Genomic DNA, 23241 nt, shown 5'->3' with positions numbered 1-23241 from the left:
TGGTTTGGCTCAAATGAGGTCAAATGTATGTGTGTATGTGTCCCCTGAACTAAAGTGAGTTTGACACCCCTGCTCTAACCTGTAAAAGCTGCTTTTTTCCTGTATTTTCTGGATGTGTTCCAATAAAGTGATTAAGAAATAAAACAACAAATCTCATGGCGCAACAGCAACATTGTGCTAGTTAAGCAAGAATGCTCACAGAACGATTCAGAAGTGAAATCTACTGCTGGAAAGTCCGACTCCTTCAGCAGTTTGACAGGATAAATGGTTTGCATTGCCACTGTATACGATTAAACGCTCCCCCAGACAGAGCCCCCATTCACGAATGATGTAGTATAACGTTAATGTTAAATCATTTCTGTTTATGAAGAATGCAGATGGTGTAAATATAGTATGAAGACATGATTCGATCTTTTTGTTTCTGTGTGTCATTGCAGTGGAAGCTTGCCGTGCATAAAGACCTTCTTTAAAAATGAAAATGAGGTTGTCGCTCAGGGAATCTGTGAATATCTTTACAACTTTACCCCAGTGCAGTATTTCACTTTGCTCACAAATTAAAATGAAAGCTCCAGTGTGTAACTTCTCTCACCAAAATACTGCTATTGTCGCCACTCACCCAGACCTCCTGACAGATAGTGATTGAGGTATCTCGCTACCTCAATCATGTTTCAGAGAACCAGGTTTGCTTCCTTAACCTAAAGCTGTTATGCTTCCGCCTTCCCTGTTTCAGCCATGACTGTAATTTGTTTTTATCCAAAACTACATACTACAGCTTTAAGCACTGCTACCAATGACCAACTATGTCATTGATGTGAGGTGCAAATTAGCAGTAGAAAATCTTAATCCGTCTAAGGGTACCAGGCACGGACTGAAGAGGCCAGAGGCATTGGGCAAAAACAGTTTTGATACAAGGTCCCTTTACAAGACAGGGTCACAAGATAGAATAAAAATACATGAACTGATTTAGCTAATGAAACTCATTAGTGGAGCAAATTCCATGACAAATGAAAAGTTAATGAATTAGAACTGGCCTGGTGTTAGGTTATTTGGGGTTGCTCACTTTGCCAGGTTGGTTATTTGGCCTCAAAGACATCCAGTAAAATAAGTAAATAATACAAAATGTATACATATATTAACAATAATAATAAAAAAAATCACGCTAACCTGATTAATTGTACTTTTTGTTTATTCATTCATTAGCCATTAATGCTTACACATCTACGCACTCCAGTCTAATATCAACTATATAACTACACCAGAAGATATTATACATATGGTTAATTAAAATTACGAATAACAGTGTATATACTTTATATTTGAAGTTTCATTTGCATTGGGTTGAAATCAAGTGTTAAATGTGATTTTATATGAAACAAGTGTAGAAGTTATCACAGATGTCTCCGTGTATGAGACAAACTTTTTTATATATATATAAAATAAACTTAAATATTAAGCTATACAGATATTTAGTTACAGTGTATGTTCCCATTGCAAGATAGACAAGATAGACCTAAAGAGGTTCCTACCTCATAGGAACACCGATACATGAAGATAATATGTTGTTTTGTCATTGGTGAGACTGTTGTCCCGGTCTTTAAATCCACATTAAACATAGTGAGGTACCATTCAAGAGAGGCGTTGCAGCTCTCCTCTCTTAACTAGAAATGAGGGGTTCATTAGCTTTAAAACAACCAAAATGTTCCCATATGGAAAATGTATGTTTTTCTCCAACCAGTGAAGCACCACATAGAGAAGTGGGCCGACAGAAGTTGAGGTCAGTGTAGGCCTGTCTTGGCTTGTGGCTTCCTCCCACTGTTACAGGCTCTCTCTCCTCTCACTCTGCACTCTGTTCTCCAGAAATGTTTAACGCCACAGCAAAGCTTTCAGAAACCAGCAAGGCTTCCATCAAGAGAGACGATCAGCAGCATCACAGCAGTCCCTCAGGCCTCTTCTCCAGACTGTACTCCTGGGTCCGCTGCACTTTCCACCCCAGCATCATCAGCAGCAAGATGCCCATGACCTTGTAACCCACCTGTAAGCCAAAGTACCTGCAGGAATCAAAGAGAGGCTGTCAGCAGTGATGTGGTACTTTGCTCATGATTAAATAGGATATTTAGGGCTGGGTGACATGGCCATGATGATAATTATTGCAATAAATGTCAAATAAATGAAGACTGATATTTTGCTACTGGTTGAGATTGTGGTTTTAAGCTTCTTTATGTAGAGAAGATACTTTATTGATAGTGATTATGTGCTCTGTCTCAAATAATGTTTGAACAGTGTGTATGTGAAAGCTTTGTTATGTTGTTATGTCATAATAATAATAATTATATAATAATTATGTCATATTTCTTGAACGATTTTGAATAAATATCTAATTATTTTTGACAGGAATTGCGATTGTGATATGATTCGTGATATCAGAGGGAACTGTACTTTTTACATCATTCAAAAAACATATTTAAAATGATTACTGTGTAATATTTGTGAGTAACAAAGATGTCCTCTTCAGTCTGCAGAATAATTAATATAAAAATTATATTCATATACACATTCTGGCTTTAACAAACATTGAAAATTGCAGTAGCCTGTGTTGCGATTTCGATAAAATTTAAATTCATTGTTCAGTCCTGATATGTTGATATTGAATTATTGCCAAGCCTAAAAATAAGTGACACGTTTCATTACCGGTTCCTCAAGATGTCGTTGTCGTAGTAACCACAGCTATACTTCTTTCCACACACTTGCTTCCACCAGATACACGACGTATCAATGGCCATCCCGAACAGAGCTGGTGCAGGTAACCAGGCTGAGAGGCGGGAAAACAGAGAGCGTGGTCAAGCTTTATCCAACATTCACTGATTAATGAAATGCACGATATTGATTAAATGTCGTTGTATTAACAAATGCAATTCAAAGATATATTTAATTATAATTGACTGGAATTTTTCAGCAGTAGAATTCACTCACAACCTTTTTGTGAGCACTTATATCAAAACTCAGCACATTATTGTGAAATGTTGTTTACTCTTCTTATCTTGCTATGTCTGTGCAAATAAATACAAATACCAAAAGAAACAAAAACAAGAGAATAATGAACTGATCTTTAAGAATTCTTCAATGAATACAAAATGCATTATAACCCCAAATAAAATGTCAAATTTTCATTGTAGCTCTATGATAACAGTAACGTCTATCAATAAGACAACTTACCTAATACTCTCATGAGTAAGAACTGGATTCCTATAGCAAACGACTTCTCTTCAGAGGGAACAGATCTGACATGAAGAGGGTAAAAAAGGTAAAAGGTCAGTATTTGTATTTTCATGTTGGTTTAATGTATCAACGTGTTTTTGATCTCATATTTCAAAAATTCCTCACGTTTAAAACAACTGTCACACATCCTTTATTTCATTAGATATCACAGGTTGTAGTTTTCCATTCCATTTTTTTTTTAGCTCCCCTACATTAAGTAGTGGAGCTAAAATAACTATCATAACTTATATAACATTTTATATTATTTATATGATTAAGGCTTGCAGATATATAACAGCCTTCTACATTCACATACGATCTCCATCGTTTCGGAGATCCAGGCAGATTGTGACATAACCTCCAAAGGCACTTTTGCAGCTATCAAATATTATATACATAAAAAAAAAAAAATATATATATATATATATATATATATACGTACACACATATACATACACACACACACGTATATATATATATATAAAATCATCTTACCTGAGCACCATCATGTACATGGGGTTATGGGTGAAGCAGGCGATCAGTGATGCCAGAGCGATGACAATGATGACGGGGAGAAGTAAGTGAGGGCAGCTGTTTGGGCAGGGAGACGGGCGGGCGTGGTTTTGGCTTCCAGATACACACCTACAGTTGGTGTACATCTGTGAGAAATACATAAAACACATATTTATAATGATTATTGATCAAAAAATTAAATAACAGAGTCCCAGGTGAGGCCCTCGTGAGTAAATCTGGTGAGTCAGTTCATTGACGCATACATTTATGCCTGGAATTCATCAATACTGCTCCCACTGAAGGTGAAAAAGCCAGTTAATCACAAACATACAAGTGACTGCAACGTTATTTGTTGCATTTTTCAGTCTTGATTTACGAGTGCAACGTCACAAATGGACGGTGAAGCTGCTGTAATTCTTTGTTTCACCACTAGAGATCAATAAAGTGTCTCTGTTGAATTTGAAGGATGTGAAAATGTGAACCTTGTTGGAGCTCCAGTATATTAGTCATTAAACTAAGTTGGTTGGTTATGTGTTATAAGTTTAATGTTCGTGAATCTTGAGTTGAGATTGATAAATAATCAATTAAGAAAATTCATGATACATGGTTTTTATTTTGTTAATGGAGGACATGAAAATCTACACTTTGTCCTTCAAGCAACACCATTTACTTTTCACTAATTTTTATTAGAGTTTAAAAAAAAATCATAAACCAGGTCTTCTCAAGTGAGGCAGTCATGTTATAAAAATACCACCTTTTTATCAGCGTTATGAACTTAACTTTGTTCACTATATTACTGCTATTTATTTGTTACCACAAAGTTTAGGTAATTTGTTGGTATTTTAGACTCTGGTGATTCCTCATCTAAGATAACGTTTCCTCACTTCCTCATGTCTTCAGATTTGTTTCTTTTACTACATTTGCCATTGATAATTCAAATTTTGAATGTGTTTGTATGGATAGGTGATGCCTGGGGGAATGGCTTTGTTTTGCCCTGTGAAAAAATTTTAATTATTAAAAAGGAATTATTTATATAGGTGATTAATCTGTCGATCATTTTCTTGACAAATCAATTATTTGTGTGGTCCACATAATGTCAGAAAATGTTGATTTACATTTCCCAAACTTGGAAATGATCTGCTGTTTCGTCCAAAAACCCAATTTATCCAGTTTTAATCCTGTATTTATGTTTGGTTAAATTAAACAAAGTTCACATTTAAGAAGATGAAAAAAATCAGAGAACTTGTTTCATTCGTTGAAATAAAAAAAATAATAACAATAATAATAATAATCAGTGAATCAATAAGTAGTTGCAGCCCCACACAGACTTTGTTTGCAGTATTTATTCCTGGCTCTGCTCTCTTTGCCCGGACTGCACAATTAAAGGTTAATTACAACCTTACAGGCTAATTTTCTGATCGTGTGCAATCAAATGCATGAAACTTCACCATCACACGCTGAGAAAATTATACAAGATTATACCAGACGATTAGATATGGTTTTCAATCAGCTGCTGTAAAAACAAATGCTCTCATCTTGGATCTTGGATCTTGAATCTTATAGATTCAGCTTTTCTTTTGAATAAACACACAATATCTAGCATTCCTATCTTACATGATTACTTTGCATCAGATGTAGATTTCACAGATGGCTTGGCCTGTCGTATGATCTCATTCTAGTGCTACATAAATTACCCAAGCTAAAAAAAGGGCAACTGAGAGTGCAGTTTTTACAGCTTACAAACATGCGGTCATATCTTATTTTATCCATATTTTATGAGGGTATGTGGTTTGCAGTAGAGCGGCAACAATCTATTAAATTGGTTTTAGCGGGAATTTAACAGTAAAAACAAGTTCTGTGATTTCAAATTCTTAATCGTGAATATGTTGCCCTGTTTTTTTGAATATCTTTGACAAATAAAACAAATATTGTTGTCTGTGAAACTGATCGATATTATATACCAGGGGTAAGTAAATTTGCAATGCAATTGAATAAGGGACAAAAATATCAGAACTTTGTCTGGCAAAACTTTAACTTTATCTTTTTTCTACTAACCTTTTTTCTGCTAATCTAAACTATTCAATCTTGTACAAAAATGGCAAATTTAAGAGGTGCCATGGTTGATTTTAAAAAAACATTTTGCCACACACTGATACTCATGTCTTAACCGATTTTGACCTGATTCGTCCTTTTTCAGAATAAAAGGCACTGAATTCTGCACGACTTTGTCTTTTTTGTAAATATAAGCAAATACATTAAATAAATGTTTATTTTAAAAAAAAAATCTAAATTTGAATTCATATTCCAGGTCGTATATTAATGCAAGTGGGCATGTTGCTGACCACCGTTTCATACCTGTCTCTGCATTGTATATACAAAGCAACAAATTGATTTACAGCGAACAGGCCGATATAATCTAAAGATTGATCGTTTCTGAGATTTATTGTTATTTGCAGTCTTAGGTTGTTTGTCAAAAAGTGGAAGAAGACCTGCAGTTTGCTGGATGAGGCTAAAGAGGACGTAACAAATATATTGGATAACCAGCAGGGGGCGACTCGGCTTGTTGTGGAATTGAAGTTTGGTAAATATGTGTCACTTCATTTTTAACTTTACTAAACCGTTAATGGCCTTCTTCACAGGGACATTGTGTTAATTTCGTTAATTATGTTGTTATGTTATGACAATTATGTGTACATTTATGATAAACACCAATGTGATTGACAGCTGATATTATCCAAAAGATTCTTGGATGCAGGTAACATATTTCTAGTTAACTAGTTAGTCTAACCTCGACATGGTGACGGTCAAATAACCCATGTCAAGGCTTCAGAACAGGAGCTCAGATTCTTATGGGCGATGACACTTGTCACTTGTCTGCTGTCCCAGATTAAAGCTGACACTGACCTGAACCCGGTGACCTTTGTCAGGGTCTTTGGTGAAGTTGGTACAGCCCGCATGACAAGGAGAAATGTACTCAATGTTGTCAGAACCACACACAGGGTTGAAGGCGCTGGAAGGACAGGAGCAGTTGGAGTAACACTTGGGTAGTGACCTGCAGGGGGCAGAGAGAGAAGCAGAGGATATTTGTGTTTGAAGAGCCTAACAAAAGCCTTTTGTCTCACATGTTCTGATAAAAATCACAAAGTAATGAAATACTGCGGTTTTTAATCCATTGTAAATGCAATTTGTCTTATATATACATACATTTAAACTCATTCCAGATAGTTTGGTGGTGGAGAAAAAAAATGTCTTTTTGTTCTTTTTATAGTTGAGCACCAACATCCAAGTGACATACTTGTATTTATATGGATTTTATCAGTGTGTTTTTAGGCCTCATGGAACATAAATGTTACTACGTAAAGAAATCTCTATATAATCAACGTATACAATAGAACGTCAAAGATCGCTAGAGTTAACAGGCTACAGTTCCGTGCCTATTTATCACCATCAGTGAACATAATCAGGTTTATAATTGGTTTTCTACAAACACAAGCAACACAAGCATGAATGCCTTTTGATGTTTTTGCAGGTTTAAAAAAAAAAGAGGAAATGTATAGAAACCTGGCTTAGTTTAGCCTGATTCTTGGTTAGTTAAAGTGGTAATTTACATATAAATTCAATCACACACTGACACAGTAATGAGATTATAGCCTACGGTATCAGGCGTGCTGTGGCCCATGAAATAGATGATGTTCAACAAGGCATTTCTAACCCTAACTCAGAAATGGCAATTATTATGATTTTTGAAAACAAAGGTTGCCCTGGTTTTAGGGTCGCAACAATTAATTGATCATTAATTTTTACAAACCTGGGATCTGGTTTGTAATGTTGTGGCAGAGCAGTGTGTGTGTGTGTGTGTGTGTGTGTGTGGTATTTTAATGGGGTTCATTCATAATCATCTGTAACGGCATTTAAAAATTAATTGAACTATTATTTCTTCTCCAAGGCTTCATTGGTTTCAGCTTCTTAAATATGACTATTTTCAGATTTCTTTGCTCCTCTATGTCAGTAAACCGAATATCTTTGGTTTGTGGACAAAACAAGACATTTGTGAAAAAAAAAAAAATTACACATTAATAATAAAAAAATAATAGTTAGTTGCAGCCTTAATATATCGGATATGCGCAAAATGTATGAAGTTTGTGAGACTCTAGAAATAGAGTTTCAGAAATGGCAAAAATTAGTATTTGTTTTAATGAACAAAAGTTAGTGCTGCAACAATTAATTGATCATTACTTTTTACATAACTGGTATCAGGTTTTAAAAAGCAGAGCATTGTACATGTATGCCTGTGCTCTATTTAAATGGGGTTAATTAATAATATGTGACCACATAAAACATATTTGAACTATTATTTCTTCTCCATGACTTCATTGGAAACGAGCAGTGTTATTGTTGTGGCCGAGTGCTGTAGTTTGATAATCCACTTAATTGGGTTTGAGTCTTAAATAAGAATATTTCCTGATTTCTCTATGTCAGTAAACTGAATATCTTTGGTTTGTGGACAAAACAAGACATTTGTGGAGAGAAAATTAATGACAGATTAATCTGTTGTGAAAATAATAGTTTGTTAGTTAATATATTGTAAAAGCACAAGTTTGTAAGACTCAAACTAAGCAAACACCAGGCTGTTCACACTCACCCATCCTGTACAATTTGGTTGTGATTGACCTCCGAGACCGAATGGGTGGGACAGCCCATGAAGAAGAGCGGGATACAGAGGAGAGTGGATATGGTGAGCATGACCACAGAGAAACGTGGGATGGTCTTTAAAGAAAGACCCGCCTTCTTCATGATGACCCCGCCAACCAGCATCCCCACTGCTACTGCTGGAAGAATCAAAGCACCTGGGAACCATAAACAGATGAGTTATCTCCGAGTAAAAAAAACAGCCTTTATTGTCTACTAAGGATGTCCAAAGGGGGCTTTCATAAATCTAATGTGCTATTTCATTTTATTGGTAAGTTGATCCATGACAGAAAGTAGCCTGAAAATAAATTGATTGTTGCAAAAGGGCAAACTTAAACCCAAATAAACTCTTAATGTAAGTAAAGATGACAGCACAAACCTAATTTACTCTTTGGAAAGAAGCCGTCGTGCAACTGGGCTGATACCAGAGCGCCCATTAAATTGTTTTTACAGACTGTTTCATTTCACCTCAAGAGAGTTTATAACAACGGTTTAATATATACCATTCTGTACATTCTGACTTGAATTATTTAGCAACAAGTTGACACAGAGCCAAGGTTTAATGTGATTTGTGGTAGGATCTTCTCCTTAAGCCCCATCTTCATATTTGCTTTCTTTCAGCACTTACCAAAGAGCAAGCTGCTGTAGGCAGGCGAAGCGCTGTACTGCCGCTCCAAATACTTGCTCAGGAACGTCGAGAGACCAGCAATCACGGAGGAGAAGCAGCACTGGGCCAGGATCAGCATCAGGAAGAGAGGGCTCAACAGGAGATGGACAAACATCCTGGGAAACACTGATGGGACATAATCACATACAGACTTACTGATCTGTGTGCCAGCAGAGAGACTCTCTGTCCATTTATTTGTTACAGATCATAGTAACAATGTAAAACCATGTTATCATATGTATCTAATCTGAAAACTTACTTTTTAGGAAATCGAGTAAAGAGGTATCTGGCTTCTTTAAGTCCACGCTCATGTCACTTTCACTTGCAATCACCTGGGAAATGAAATCCCACATACACTGTTACAAGCAGCGCGTGACATGTATAAATCTACATCCACTTTGCTGTGAGAAGTTTAAAGTTAATACGTCCACCAAGGAAGTCATGTTTTTGGCTGCTGTTTGTCTATCCATGTGTCTGTGAGCGGCGTAACTCAAAAGTAATGGATATAGACGATATTTTCTGGGAAAGTAGGTTACGACTCGAGGAAGACGTTATTAGATTTTGGTGTTCATCCAGATATGGATCTGTATTTTTGTAACACAATTGTTAACCTTCCAAAGTAGGTGAGTATATTGATACTGTGAGAAACTAAGCGGCCTTGGAGGAGGCTCTCTGAGTGCTTTCTCTAGTTAGGCATGTAATTAACATGGGGGCTTTTTCCACCTCATTCTACATTCATTCTTGTTTAAGTCTCCACCTATCTGGCAGTTCTGTGTAGGCTTTACATTGTTCATGTCTTTCAAAACCATCCAAAGATAACAAACACCACACTGACAGATTTATGTGTACATTAAGTCTCTCTAGAGTTTGTCAGTGGCTTCTTAATACTTAAATTCATGCTCTTAATTTAGATTTGTACAGAGCCTGGGAGGTGACAACTGTGAGAAAAAATAATAACGCATTATTAATGCGTGGTCATGAGTTATGTACCTTGTTCTCACGCGTTATTAATGCGCCGTCACGAGTTTTGTACCTCATTCCCACATGTTATTAATGCATGTCCACATGATAATAGGAAATTTAATATTTTCCTAAAACAAAAAATATGAATGTACATGATTGATGCTTTTTATCAACAGCCCTGGTTCTATTCTAAGTAAGTCAAGTTGATTTAGGGTGGATATGATAAAAGGAATGTTTATTACAGTTATAATTTAGTGAAATGTTTGTTCACATTTGCATTCATATTATTTAATTAAATAATTATGTTCAGCTCTGAAAGCCATAAGCTATTACATAAAGCTCATTATTTCAGCTGTATGTGTGTTAATAATTGAATTGGTGAAGTGGTCATATACTTTATGTGTTACAATAAAAACACAATCTATTAATTAAAATATTTGTATTTTACATGTATACATTTATATCAAATAAATCGTGCCACTTTTTTTATTTTTTTATATTTCAATGTTTACCTACCATAGCAATGTAAATTCAGCAAGCAAATGCTTTCAGCTAACAATTTCAAAGACTTTTCAACCTATAGCTAATTCAACTATTTAGCAATCACTTTTAGTTAGATATAAGTGCTTGTTACTTAGCTATTTTAGCTTCAATGCTAGCTAAGTAGCATGGAGTTTACATGAATTCTCCTGAGAGTTTTTTGTGGCTTCCTCAACCTGAAACTTCACAAAATGTTGCTATTTCAACCATTTATAATTACTTTAAACTAAATTAAGCTTAATATGATGTGTTGGTTACTTTAAGCTATTTTACGTATGTTAGCTTCAATGCTAGCTAAGTAGCATGGAGTTTACATGAATTCTCCTGAGAGTTTTTTGTGGCTTCCTCAACCTGAAAGTCATGCTCATATTTATATCTCAACTATTCATGAATTACTTTAAACTAAATACAGCTTAATATGATGGGCTTTTAGCTAATTATTTTAACACTGTTAGCCTCAATGTAATATGTAGCTGACAGACAGTCTCAACCACAAAGCAAACAAACTAACAAAAAGAACTCCAAACTTCCATTAAATTATCCCCAATTGGGAATCAGTGGTGAACGTAATAGAGTAAAATTGATATATTGTTTATTCATGGTTTCAGTCTGGTTTAGATTGTCTCCTGTTTGTTTTGGAATATAGCTACAAACCCACCATCACTTGCATCATGTACTTTCAGATTTGTCAGGATAATGCTTTGCTTCTTTTCTGACATTGACTGGAAAATTCTCTTAAGTAAAGGGTTACAATTTTCCAACAACTGAGGTCTTTGGAAAAGTGTGCCTTTATGCTCACTGGGTCATGTCTGTGCCTGTGAGGCCGACTTTGTTTTCACAATCACTCGCTTGTTGATAATGATGTTATTTGACTATAAAAGGGAGGAAGTTATATGGTCTCTTATCACATACATATTTTTTGCAGGTCAACTACAGGACAAAGCTGGAATGTGGTTCAACAAACATATGGTGGATGAACTCCCTGTAGAGCAATAGTCTTGATCTAGACTGTATATACTCTAGAACAGTATAGTTTCTCTTAATTTTACTATTTTGAGGACTGGCAGAGTTTTTACTGTTAAGGTTATGGTTAGGGTTAGGGTTGGTTAGGATTCTTGCCACATCTGTGTCCTGAAGGACAGCATAATAGAAGGACACCAAATAAAATATTTTAGATTATATATTATAATCTAAAAATGTGGCAAAATGTGTAACACAAGTAAAACATTTTTTTTGTTTTTTTAAAATATGGACACAATATTTAAATAAATAGATGTTGTGAACATCACCCGCATGTTCTGGTATGTTTTATTTACGGAAAGGTTTTCAGAATTTAGTGTCTATGGTTTAGTAATACAAACATATATGCCTGATATGGATAAAAGGAGTGAATTGAGGAGTGAAATGAATGAATGAATGAAAGAATAGGAGGATTAATCAAAGTCTGTAAACTGTGTTTTAAGAGAGGATAGGAGGAATGGAAGACGAAGAGGCAAGGGAAAGAGATATCTTATCTATCTCATCTCATCTTATCTATCTTTGTATCTATGAAGTGGACTTGCAAAACTAATGTTAAGCCAGTAGATGTCAGGAAAACAAGAAAGACATATTAAAGTCGAGCATTATCACAGTTGCTCTTACAATTTTTCAGTTCATAATTCCTCTAATCAAAGTCATTAAACATGGGTTATACTTAAGATCCCTGTGAGCTTGACTTACATTGTTTTCTCTTGGCATTCTGCGAGGGAAAAAGAAGTAGGGGATGGAGGTGAGGGCAAGACAGCCGGCGGTGATGAGCAGACCCATCCACCAGGCCCCGACCCAGCGAGGATCACCGGGCCTCAGCTCCTGTTCGACCCCTGCAGACAAAAAGAGCCGTGTGAATACTGAATCACTAAACACAACAGTGAAGTTTGTAATGTCTTTTAAGAACTCATCCTTACCAAAACCAAATTTATCCACATCCACATAGATCCGCAGAATGACTGAGCCCATCAGGAAGCCAATGGCAGGTCCAAAAACAGATACGGCAAACAGGATGGCTGTGAATGATAAGAAGGCCTTGAGTTTCTCAAGTGATGTGATATTGAGCACTCCAATTCCACAAAGAGTAGTTATTTACACTTCACTTCCACCATCTGAGTGGGTTTATTTAAGATTACGTGGAAGCTGACTTTCTTTCTTCTTCTTCTTTTCCTTTCTTTGAACATGAGCAAAGCACTGAGAACACAGTGTTCTGAATGTACACAGAAAAAACCAATCAACTTTATTGTTTTTCCCTTACTGCTCCCCAACTGTGAAAAAAAATAATCAAGTTAAGCGATTTTATGTTAACATTCCAAATAAAACTAATAAAAGTGTGCACTCATTTATTAGTCTTCTTTTATTGCATGTTGTTATTAGAGTGGTGGAAAGCTGCTTTCTTTAACAGCATATAGAAAAAGAGGGCTTAGAATTAGAAACACTTTTTAAAGTGTGCTTAGGTGTGAAGTTATCTATTAGCAACAGAGTTCTAGTCAAATAACTGACATCAGTTCTTCTGTCTCTCTCATGTGAAAACGTTTAACCTCCGTTTATGAAAACCAGTCAACTTTACAAATGAGGTGAAGTGTTAAGAACATTTACACTTGATGGTTTAAGAGCTTTTAAACACGTACACTTGCAGAATCACCTCGTATAACCATGCAGAGAATATTAAAGGTGACGTGAAAGTGAAGCAGAGGAAGATGGACAAAATTAGCACTTAAATCCACTGTTTTATGACTACATTTAGTTAAACAGTCTCAGTTCTTTTTAAAAGAACATGGCGTCAATTTTGTAAATCATGTTCCCATTCGGAGGAAGAGAGACGATAAAGCACGGCACATATGTGTGAACACCAATGTGTCTGGTTACAGGTGTAAATCTCAACGCTTTGCAATGGGTGTTTGTTTTGCAACCAGAAGACTACATTTGTCTTTATCTGAGCAAATCAATCAGCATCTGAACAGACATTCACCTATGTAAACAGCGGAGTTTCCAGGTCCTGCAAAATCATCAATGTAGGAAATCCCAAAGGGCTGAATCGGCACCGAGCCCACGCCAAACAGCAGCTGAGCAGTGGCCATGAGCATCCACAGGTTGTTGGTGTCGGTCAGACGCCGGGTCTCGTCGCGTCCACATGACTCAGTGTCGCTCGAGTTCTGATGCAGGTTGCAAATATCTTGGCGATCTGGATCACAGGAGGTGGTCAAGGACGGGGAGAGACAGGGAGAGACAGGGAGGAAAAGACAACAAAGGCAGAGTAGATGATGAGGCAGTGAATCAATAGCCAACTAGTTTCATTTCCTGAAAGTTTTTCACTGTAAAAACAGTGGGACGCCGAGGAACTGGGGCAAAGTAAAGTACTTAAAGGAAGAGGGAGTTTGTTATTTCAAATGAAAAGCCCAGGGGGTATTTCTAATCTCCTTAGCTTTTAGTGAGTGCACAGAGATTATGAATTTCCTTGAGATTTATGCAGAAGTTCAGCTGGAGAGCTCCAGCATGATTCCTTAATACACAAGCGAGCCAAACACCAGATACTAGTTTGACCCCTGCTGACTGCTGTGGAGTCTTTGCTCAAAACGGCTGCAGACAAACCCTTAGGTAAAGTCTCATAAACTGCCCTGACATATTTCTACGTTTATGAGTCCCCTGCTCTGGCCTGAGTCACATTAGCTGTCACAGTAGAGCCGGTGGAAATAGAGAGGCCTTGTGGCCGAGGGTCTTACTGTGTAAAACGGAGTCGTATTCGTAGGGCTGGGATACGAAGTGAGGTAAGGTCAGGATCATGGCACTGATGGCCATCAATATTCCGCCAATTCCGATGACGCGGGGACGATGGACCCGATTTCCAAAGTAGCTCACAAACACGATCAGGATGCTGTTACTGATCTAAGAGACAAAAACAGGTTTAAACAGGATCCAGTGATTTGTTATCATCACACTTTTCAAACAATTCCATTCATACTTAGTATATACATTTGCAGGAAGGTAAGGACAATATTCACTGGGCTTTTTGCTCTATTTTCATCTCTACCACTTCTTGAAAGTATTATCTGTCTCTATAGTAGCTTAAAGGTGGAGTGTGTAATATTTAAGGGGATCTACTGGGATCTTCAATGAATCAATTATCACCTGAAATTAAGAACTGTTTTGTTTTAATAACTTCAGAATTAATGCATCATTTTGTACTGCCATGTTTGTACAGAGTGGATAAAACAAACCCTGGGTATAAGGAGGGACGTTCAGGATTGTATGCTATTTGAATTCCACAGGACTTTCTCATATTTGGATGGGGAGAGTCAGGCTAAAGGAATTTAGTTGGTTGCAATGTGCAATTTTGATCATGTCCAGGTATCTTCTGAAATGTAAAGTATGGCTCGGCTCTATGTCCATGAAGGTTAACACAATAATAATGTACAAAAAATACCTTTAAGGTAGAATTTTACATCTGAGTTTCAGTTGATGAAACCATTTAAACATTTAACAAATCTGAGGTAAAACCTTTAAATGATGTGTTATACATTAAAGTGTGGTTGCACATTGAATAAACATTAGTATATATCGTTAAACATTGATTATTTTGATATTATAAATTGTTTTGTGACACTTCCTGCCTGGGCTCTACTGCTAAGGAACTAAATGTAAACACAATGATTTATTTGTGTCTAAAGTGACCTGTGGCCACGGATACCTGAAACCTAATAAACTGGAAAACATGTTATTCATGGGATGCATTTAAATCCCACTTGAGCATAAAAAATCCAACATGATTTATGACGCGCATGTACAGAACATTCCTTCATTACTCCCGATCCCCATATCTGTAATAAAATTGTTCCAAAAACACTTGTGTCCTGCTTGAATTCTGAGGAAGTATAGTTCTGACATGTTGCTTATTCTGCAATTCCTCCTTTGTCACTGGTATCCTTGAAATAAAGCTATCGTGATCTAAGGGCATGTTATTGTTGGCTCCTACCTCGTGGAGAGAGGAAATGGTTCCAGAGGAGTAGCTGCTCAGGCCATAGCGTCTCTCGATTGTGGTGATGGTGCTCTTGAAGTAAGAGCTGTACAGCAGCTGAGACAACTGCAGGAGGCCGTGGCACAGGACGAACAGCTAAGAAAGACAGACAGCAGAGAAATCGGATCGTGGCATCATGTAGCTGCACACACGGAAAATAAGTCTAATGATTTAGAACCCTATTAAAAAAAGTGCTGAAGCACAAAGACGATCCAGTCTGCTCGACATCATTTTTGGTTTTTTTTTAAACTGTGATGAAATGGGACCTACAATAGCTTATAGTCATAAATGTCAACGGGGTATTTTGTACAATCAGCTGCGAGAGACATTTGGCTGGACTCACTTGGAGGTAACCATAAAACATATTCCTCCTGAGAGTACTAAATTGCTTCAAGGAACACGTTTTAATTCAGAGAAGCCATACCTACATCCCATATGTGGCCATTAGTTTTCAAACATGGCACAAAGCCAAGTGACTGTTAGTTCACCCAAATAGAGACTGGATATACCTACATGTGCCTCAACAAGGAGAAACCAAACAGCTGCTCCACAAACACACCATCACCCAAGAGAGTGGACCACACTCGTCCATTATCGGTCATGAATCATGGATGAGTTATTCTCCATAGATGTTGTGAACGGGACAGAGGCCCCTCACAATCACCACAAGCATTAACATTCTGACAAACCCTCCCCAAGTGATTTCACACACATTTACACATTGATTCATGAGACTTTGACAACAGCACAAGACCTCATGCTTTAAATAACCGGGGAGTCCCCAGCAGTCAACAAAGACATCTGTCTGATTTGTAAATATACTATCTACAACTCAGCAGCTGCAGATGCAATGCATCATTTTATTGTGACGTACAAAGATCTCTGACGTACGCGACGTTCCCGAAAACCCTTGCTGCTCGTGACACTGGCTGCAGTAAAGACAACAGTGTGTGTGTGTGTGTGTGTGTGTTTGAAGGCTTTTCTCACTGTGTACTTTTTTACAAACTAAACAATCAATCAAATAATGGAGGGAAATAACCAGCAAAATAATATACTTTTTTATTTGCATTTGATAAAAAAAATTTTTTTTTAAATGATGATATATTAAAGAGATAGTTCAGGTTTTTTAAAGAAAATGTGTCAGCCCTGATTTGCTTGCTCGAAACCACCCTGAGGCACAAATGCTCACTCTCACAGAAAACATGGCCTTTTAACAAAAGGCTCACACAAAAAATCAAATCTACTCCTGCTTAAGTCGATGCTATCTAAGAAATAACATCACCTCCTCTCCTCACCATCAGACAGCCCTTTTCAACTGGAAACTGAAGTTGGTAACCATCTCACTCTCCCACACCAAAGTCCATAGAGAAACTTGACTTTTTAAGCATCAGAAACACAGGGGGCTGCTGGTCTGCTGCTCCGTCATTCGGTTAGTTAATGTCCCTCAGACTTTGTGCAGGGAGTGAATGGTTTAAGTGACATTTAAACGTCAGTTTCCAAAGGGAAAAGAGTGGCAAACATATGCAGGTGTATAAAATAGTAGGTGACCCCTTTGTTTCGTGACTAAAATGAGTTTTTATGGGCAAACATCTGCGTCTCAGGCTGGTTCACAGCGATGGCAGAACCCTGAGGGTATCACAGGTAAAGTCAGTATAACCACACTTCAAAAAACCTGGCCTATCCCTTTAAGGCTAAGCAATAAAACGCTATAGAAGCTTAAAACTCCTGAAGATGAAAGTGTGACTCGTTGATGTTTATGGGACGATATATCTCAACCACAGATAATGTGTCATCAACTCATTTGTCCCATGGCTTTTTTGTCTTCACACATCAGGATGTGGAAAGATCAGAGTCAGCCGCTGGATGAACTCAGAGCCACTCGCCCGCTCGTGTGTCAGGAGGCTTTCAGAGACGCCCATGTGACTCCTTGTACATTGCTTTATTCGCTTGGGGGTCCATGAACGCACCAATGACGCTCAAGAGATGTGTGGAGATTAGGAGTAAATTGCTATGAAAACAGTTATAAATTCAAGCTTTCAGTTTGTTTGCGGCCTGCCAGCTTCGCTGAGGGAGAATAATCTGTGGGTTCAAGTCCGAACAACTAATGCTCTTATTAAAGCTTGGCTTTTCAGTTTTTGAGCACGCACAAAAGATGCTTTTATACTGTTGTCAATATTTTATCTCCTCCTTTTTTTATTCCAATAAGCTAAAATTATCTACAAGATTGAGGACCCTGTTGCTTGGACAAACAAAGACTTTATTTCACTTGAGATTTATATCAATAAAGTTATTATATGATCATTAAGGTCAACTTAAAAGCCACTTAGGCTTTAACAAAGTCGGAGTTCATAATTCTGACAAGACAAATCTTTGGCTTTCTGACAATTTGGCTTCAACACTGAAAAGTCATTTTTTGCAACACATAATCCATTATAGTGCACAAAGTCACCTTTAACCTCAGACGTAGGGGGGGAAAGGGAGTTCTTCACACCGGGTCATTATTCATGCAGTATTACAAGCTGTCGAGCAGCAGATATAATTGGGAGCGGGTGCTGCAATGTGCCAACAGTATGTTTCACACTGAAACAAAGGGATTTACTATTTATCCACACTGTTAATACAAGAGATTTAAGCGTATTTGATGTTAGAGAGCAGGGAAGTGGTTCCCCTGAGTTGGATTCTCCATGGATTTTCTTCAAATGTATCCTTTTTGAATACTGTCAGCTGCTTCTGTCTGGACATTATTGTCCCAGCCTTCTGTCCCGCTGTGAGGGGAAGAATCACGGGAAGTTCACACATGAATGTCAAATACTTTTACTTTAGCGCTAGATTTTCATGGATGATTTTCCATGAGGAAATGGCTTCTTCCTTTTTTTACACACATATATATATATATATATATATATATATATATATATATATATATATATTTGATAAAAACATTGTCTGACCCACCTGTTTAAAAAAAACAAAAGCTAAAGAAGGAAAAGCGAAGTGTATGAAAGCCCAGCCACAGATTCACCTCCCTTCATTGTGACACAAACAAACAGTTTTGCTGGACAATAGAATAGAATTTTTTTGTTAATGTGCTCGGTCACGTATTCACTGAGAAGGGGTGTGACAGTGCCGGCTCAAGCCTTTATGTGGCCCCTAAGCTGAATTTGATTTGGGGGGCCAAAGCACCTCAGAGTAGCCGGTGCTTGACTATTATTGATAACAATGTAACACTTTAAATTGCATTAATTATAGTTTTGCTATTTACACCAACTAGTGTCACTCTTGTTTTTTTAACCTTAGAGGGCAAACAAAAGTATTTAGTTTTCTTTTTGTATTCAAAGTGAAGCACTAAGTGTGGAGATACTGAACCTGAATGAAACGTTAACCAGTTCAATGTCTTAGAAAAGATAAACACTATTATAACTATTACTATTTATAAATATCTCTAAGCAGCTGCTTCATTTCCTTGTGCCTTGGGTCGACTCTGGGGTGAGACATTAACAACAAAACATAAACATACACAAACCTCATAGCTACAGCATAACAGGCATAACTACGTCATCTGTCACTGCTGAAGTTATCACCTGTTATGAAGCTAACTTTACATATTTTATAATATCACATTTCAAACATATTATTCCATAGAAAGTTGACAAGCGGGGCATTTTTATTTAATATTACACCTACTTTCTTCCAGCCTCATGCGTCACCCAACTGTTTTGGCTAAGCTAAATATGAATAAAATATTAGGCTTATTTAATTAGCTCAATATTGTTCACTAACCTGAGGAAGTTAGTACGTTTTCACTGTTAAATTTAAGGCTACAGCTAGGACATGGTTAGCTTAGCTTAGCTAAAGGGAACCAGCACACTGCACCTCAAAGAAACACTATGATTGTACATTTAATCCATAAATAATATGAACAATTTGAAAAAAAACGTTGTTATAGGTGTCTATATTTATATATATTTATATATTTATCTATATTGTCTATGTTTGGCAGGAGCAACGTGAACACAACACAGGCTAATACTGTAGCATGCTAGCCTACAGGTTAGCTAAAGTTTTCATTGAGATTGCTGCCACTTTTTTGTTCTTCAAACAAAAGCAAAAGCTCAACACTTTTAATAAATGTCGGTAAATAAAAGTTTTTGGTTATATCTCTGTGTTTATTCTCTATCTGCATTTGAGCTACTTTTTCTTAATTTGGATAATTGGTGGATTTGGTGAAATTGTCAAAGTTAAAGTGAAACATAAAAGATTTGAAATGTGCTTCTGCTGAGGAAAATAAATGGTTGTCCGTCTGTCGGGGTCGCCACAGTGGATCACCTACTCAGTGATCCAAGTAGTTGAGATTTGCACGCCCTGACAAAACCCTCCCTTTTATCTTTTGGCTTGAGACCGGCAGTGGGAGTACAATGGATGTGGGCCCCCGACGCTGGGGTCAATTTAGAGTCTCCAATTAATCCCATTAATGGGGAGCAATGGGGATTGGGGGCCTTGCTCAGAGGTAACCCAACCCTTGACCTTTCATTATTCACACCGTCAACCCTTTGGTTACAAGCCAAGTTCCCTTTCCACCAGGTCATGAGCTGTCCCATTTCTATAAAATAATTAGAATTAGTAATACAAAGTAAATACGAAGCAGAGAGAAAAGATAATATTAACTTTTTTAACCAATGTATTTAATATGAAACTCAGTATGACTTAAATTAACTTAAGTTACCTTCAGAAATGTCAGCTAACATCACAACTAATGGCAGCTTTTTGTGAACATTTCTTACTCTGAGTTACAGGCAACGTTTACTCAGATTAAACAAAGAAGTAATAATGTTTTAAAGGTTTAAATGTTTTAAAGCTTCAAAATGAAAAATGCATGTTGAAGCGGGTTTGTCCTTTCGTGCTGCTCTAGAAACATGGCGCCACAAGATGGCGGCCTCTCTAAAGCAAGGCCTTTGCCTTAAGTCCTACTAAAATACATTTTCAGAACTACAGAAACCAAACAAGTTTGATTTAAAACTATTACACACCTATACAAACATACAGATTGTCTCTATATCCAGTTTCTGCCAATAAAAGCTGGACCTGTAATACTGATCTGCAAGTGTTGGGAATTTAGTTTCCTTCCAGCTTTGCAAGTTTGGTGCTAAAATAACCATATTCACATTCAACAAACATGAAAGAACCATCTTCAATCTTCTCAACAGTCCGTCAACAATAAAGTGAAAATATTTATTTCCCTGGACCTCGTGAACTCTGCAACAATCATGAACCGTGCGTTCAGGTGCAACGAGGCTCGGGGAGAAGCGGGAGCTTGTCGGGAAATGCGGGCTTTCAATAAACATCAGTCCACTGGGCGGGAAATGGATAGTACGTGCCCTTGAGCAGAAACTTGGCTCGGATTTTGACAGATATCCCTAAAGAGATTTAAACGGCGTAAACCAGGTGCAGGCCAGACGAAGTGTAGTCCACGCTAGATAAGTTGAAAGTTATGAAAAAACAAACAGTGCATCCTGATGAATCCGAGCACATGTGAGAATTAAGCCTTGTACAGTGTGTACCACTGTCAAGAAAAGATGGATGCACAGGATTTCTTCCAGTAAACCTTTGTTGACCAGCTGGCTCTGCTGAGCACACAGTGATTGGGTTTTATGGGAAAGGGATCCGCGCCAGTTTTCTAACTCTTTATTTGCAGTTGTGAGACGTGAGGGCAGGAGCTCTGGCTTTACTGTTTGACGCGGTGTAAATCCTCTGCTATGGCTCCTGAGTACAGTAGTAAAGACTTAGAGCAGAAATACCACACTGACACACACACACACACACACACACACTACCTGCTGCTGCTTATTCCAAACTACTCCCTTCATCATACTGTGAAGGGTGGGCTTAAGTTCATGCTGAGCTCTTAAACGAAATGTTCACGACGGCTATAAGATGGACTGTCCTCCACCCTCGAGCTCTATATTTGTACATCTTGGTTTCACCATGGTGGTGGTGGTGGTGGTGGTGGTGGTGATGGGGGGGGGGGGCTTTAAAGTAAAGTAAAGACTGAAAATAAAGGTATGAAGAAGCTGGACCTACCACCATGTGTGAGAACACAGAGCGTAAACACTGTAAAGATCTTTTTCCAATAAATCTTGTGGAAATGACAAAGTTACGTCAAGTCTCCTCCAAACTGACAGAATGAACATTAGTCACACTTCATTCTAAGAAAGAAGGACGCGTCATTTCACACTTTGTTTTTGCAACATGCATGAGCTTGGTCTCACTGTTACTCACTGTTTCTCGCTCCTCTTCCATTGTTGCCTTACACTGAGCTTTGATTTGCTCATGTTTTAACTCACTGACAGTTAGAATATCAGAGCAGCAAAATTCTAAATTCACACCGGTCGTCAAACCAAAGCAAAAACACATTTGACTGACGGACTGAAAGATTTAAAACTCCATCTGAAGCAGGAAAGACCACCTGAAAAACTGAGAGATTGCTGCTGCTTTCCAGCTTCTTTATTTTGGATATTCTTATACTTTTCTTATACTTTTCTATAACTCATCTTGAGTTCTACAATCACACTTTAAGAGTTTATATAAAAATATTAAACATGTACAGATGAACATGTGAAAATAATTGATTATTAGAAAATAAAAAAAATAAAGACAACCCTGGAAACATTTCTATTCATAGCTTGTGTTATTAATAATAATAATAATAATAATAATAATAATAATAATAATATATAATATAATAGAATAGAATGATTAATGTAGTGAAACAGAGAGTTTAAAAGAAGGTGCAGCAGGTTAATAAAGTAAATATGATGCTTTTCTTCTTACCTTAATGCTGCAGCGCACACTCCTTGCTTCCTTCATCGCTCCTGGCGTCAATGTATGTCCACAGCTCGTGTCCTCCTCGTGTCCTCGCAGGGCTCGTGGATGAGGAAAAATGCAGCCTCTCGAGGGTGTGTGTGTGTGAGTGTGTGTGAGTGTGTGTTTCCCCCCCACGGTGAGCTGCTGCTGCTGCTGCGCTGTTTTATCACAGCCGGCGTGGTGATGTAAGTGGGACTCACTCAGCCCACACTTCGTACATGCGTGAATGTTTTCGAAAAGTTGTGAATTGGGGACACAGAGTCTCGCGCTGATTGGCTGAGTCACGCGCGAACCTGCGCAACTTTCTTCACCTACGAGCGCGAGACCAGCGAGCTCGTGGTGAAATAAACACACACACACACACTGTGGAGACGTTTGATTTATGGCAGTTTATCATAACAATAATTAACTATGAATCATAATAAAAACATGTTTATACAACAGTGTTAAGAACAGACGTTTACAAATGACTTTGACAGAGAAAACAAGAAGAGAATATTATTCATATACAAGGACAAAAAACACGTTTATGAACAATAAATGTTAATGAAGCGAATCATTAATACATAAATGAAACCTGAATACAATGACAGGCACAAAAGAACAGCTATAAGAAATATAGATATAGAAAGAAAGAAAGAAAGAAAGAAAGAAAGAAAGAAAGAACATATAAAACATGTAGTTTTTTATATTTATAAAAGGAAATACATCT

The 23241-nt window shown here is 37.3% G+C and overlaps 1 protein-coding gene across 1 annotated transcript; it reads right to left on the bottom strand.

The window, feature by feature from the left end:
• Nucleotides 1–1168: 1168 nt before the first annotated feature.
• On the bottom strand, nt 1169–22759 carry slco2a1 (solute carrier organic anion transporter family, member 2A1). Its single transcript, XM_058639408.1, has 14 exons — nt 22497–22759; nt 15627–15764; nt 14377–14539; nt 13626–13838; nt 12571–12669; nt 12347–12486; nt 9384–9456; nt 9086–9250; nt 8411–8615; nt 6673–6820; nt 3751–3914; nt 3214–3278; nt 2689–2809; nt 1169–2048 (listed from the first exon to the last, which is right to left on the bottom strand). Exons 1-14 carry the CDS (start codon nt 22530–22532, stop codon nt 1928–1930), a joined length of 1851 nt encoding a protein of 616 aa, XP_058495391.1. The 5' UTR covers nt 22533–22759; the 3' UTR covers nt 1169–1927.
• Between the last annotated feature and the right edge of the window lie 482 nt (nt 22760–23241).

The sequence above is a fragment of the Solea solea genome, chromosome 9 (assembly GCF_958295425.1).
Source record: "Solea solea chromosome 9, fSolSol10.1, whole genome shotgun sequence".
NCBI lineage: Eukaryota > Metazoa > Chordata > Actinopteri > Pleuronectiformes > Soleidae > Solea > Solea solea.
This window is presented reverse-complemented; position numbering and strand designations above follow the sequence as displayed.

Bases quoted from the DNA above. Each gene is read 5' to 3' on its own strand.
- slco2a1 (XM_058639408.1), bottom strand. From the start codon at position 22,532: ATGAAGGAAGCAAGGAGTGTGCGCTGCAGCATTAAG. The intron at 15,765-22,496 runs GTAAGAAGAAAA...TGTCTTTCTTAG, and splicing joins GTGTGCGCTGCAGCATTAAG to CTGTTCGTCCTGTGCCACGG. The intron at 12,487-12,570 runs GTAAGGATGAGT...TTTTGTCTGCAG, and splicing joins TGTGGATAAATTTGGTTTTG to GGGTCGAACAGGAGCTGAGG.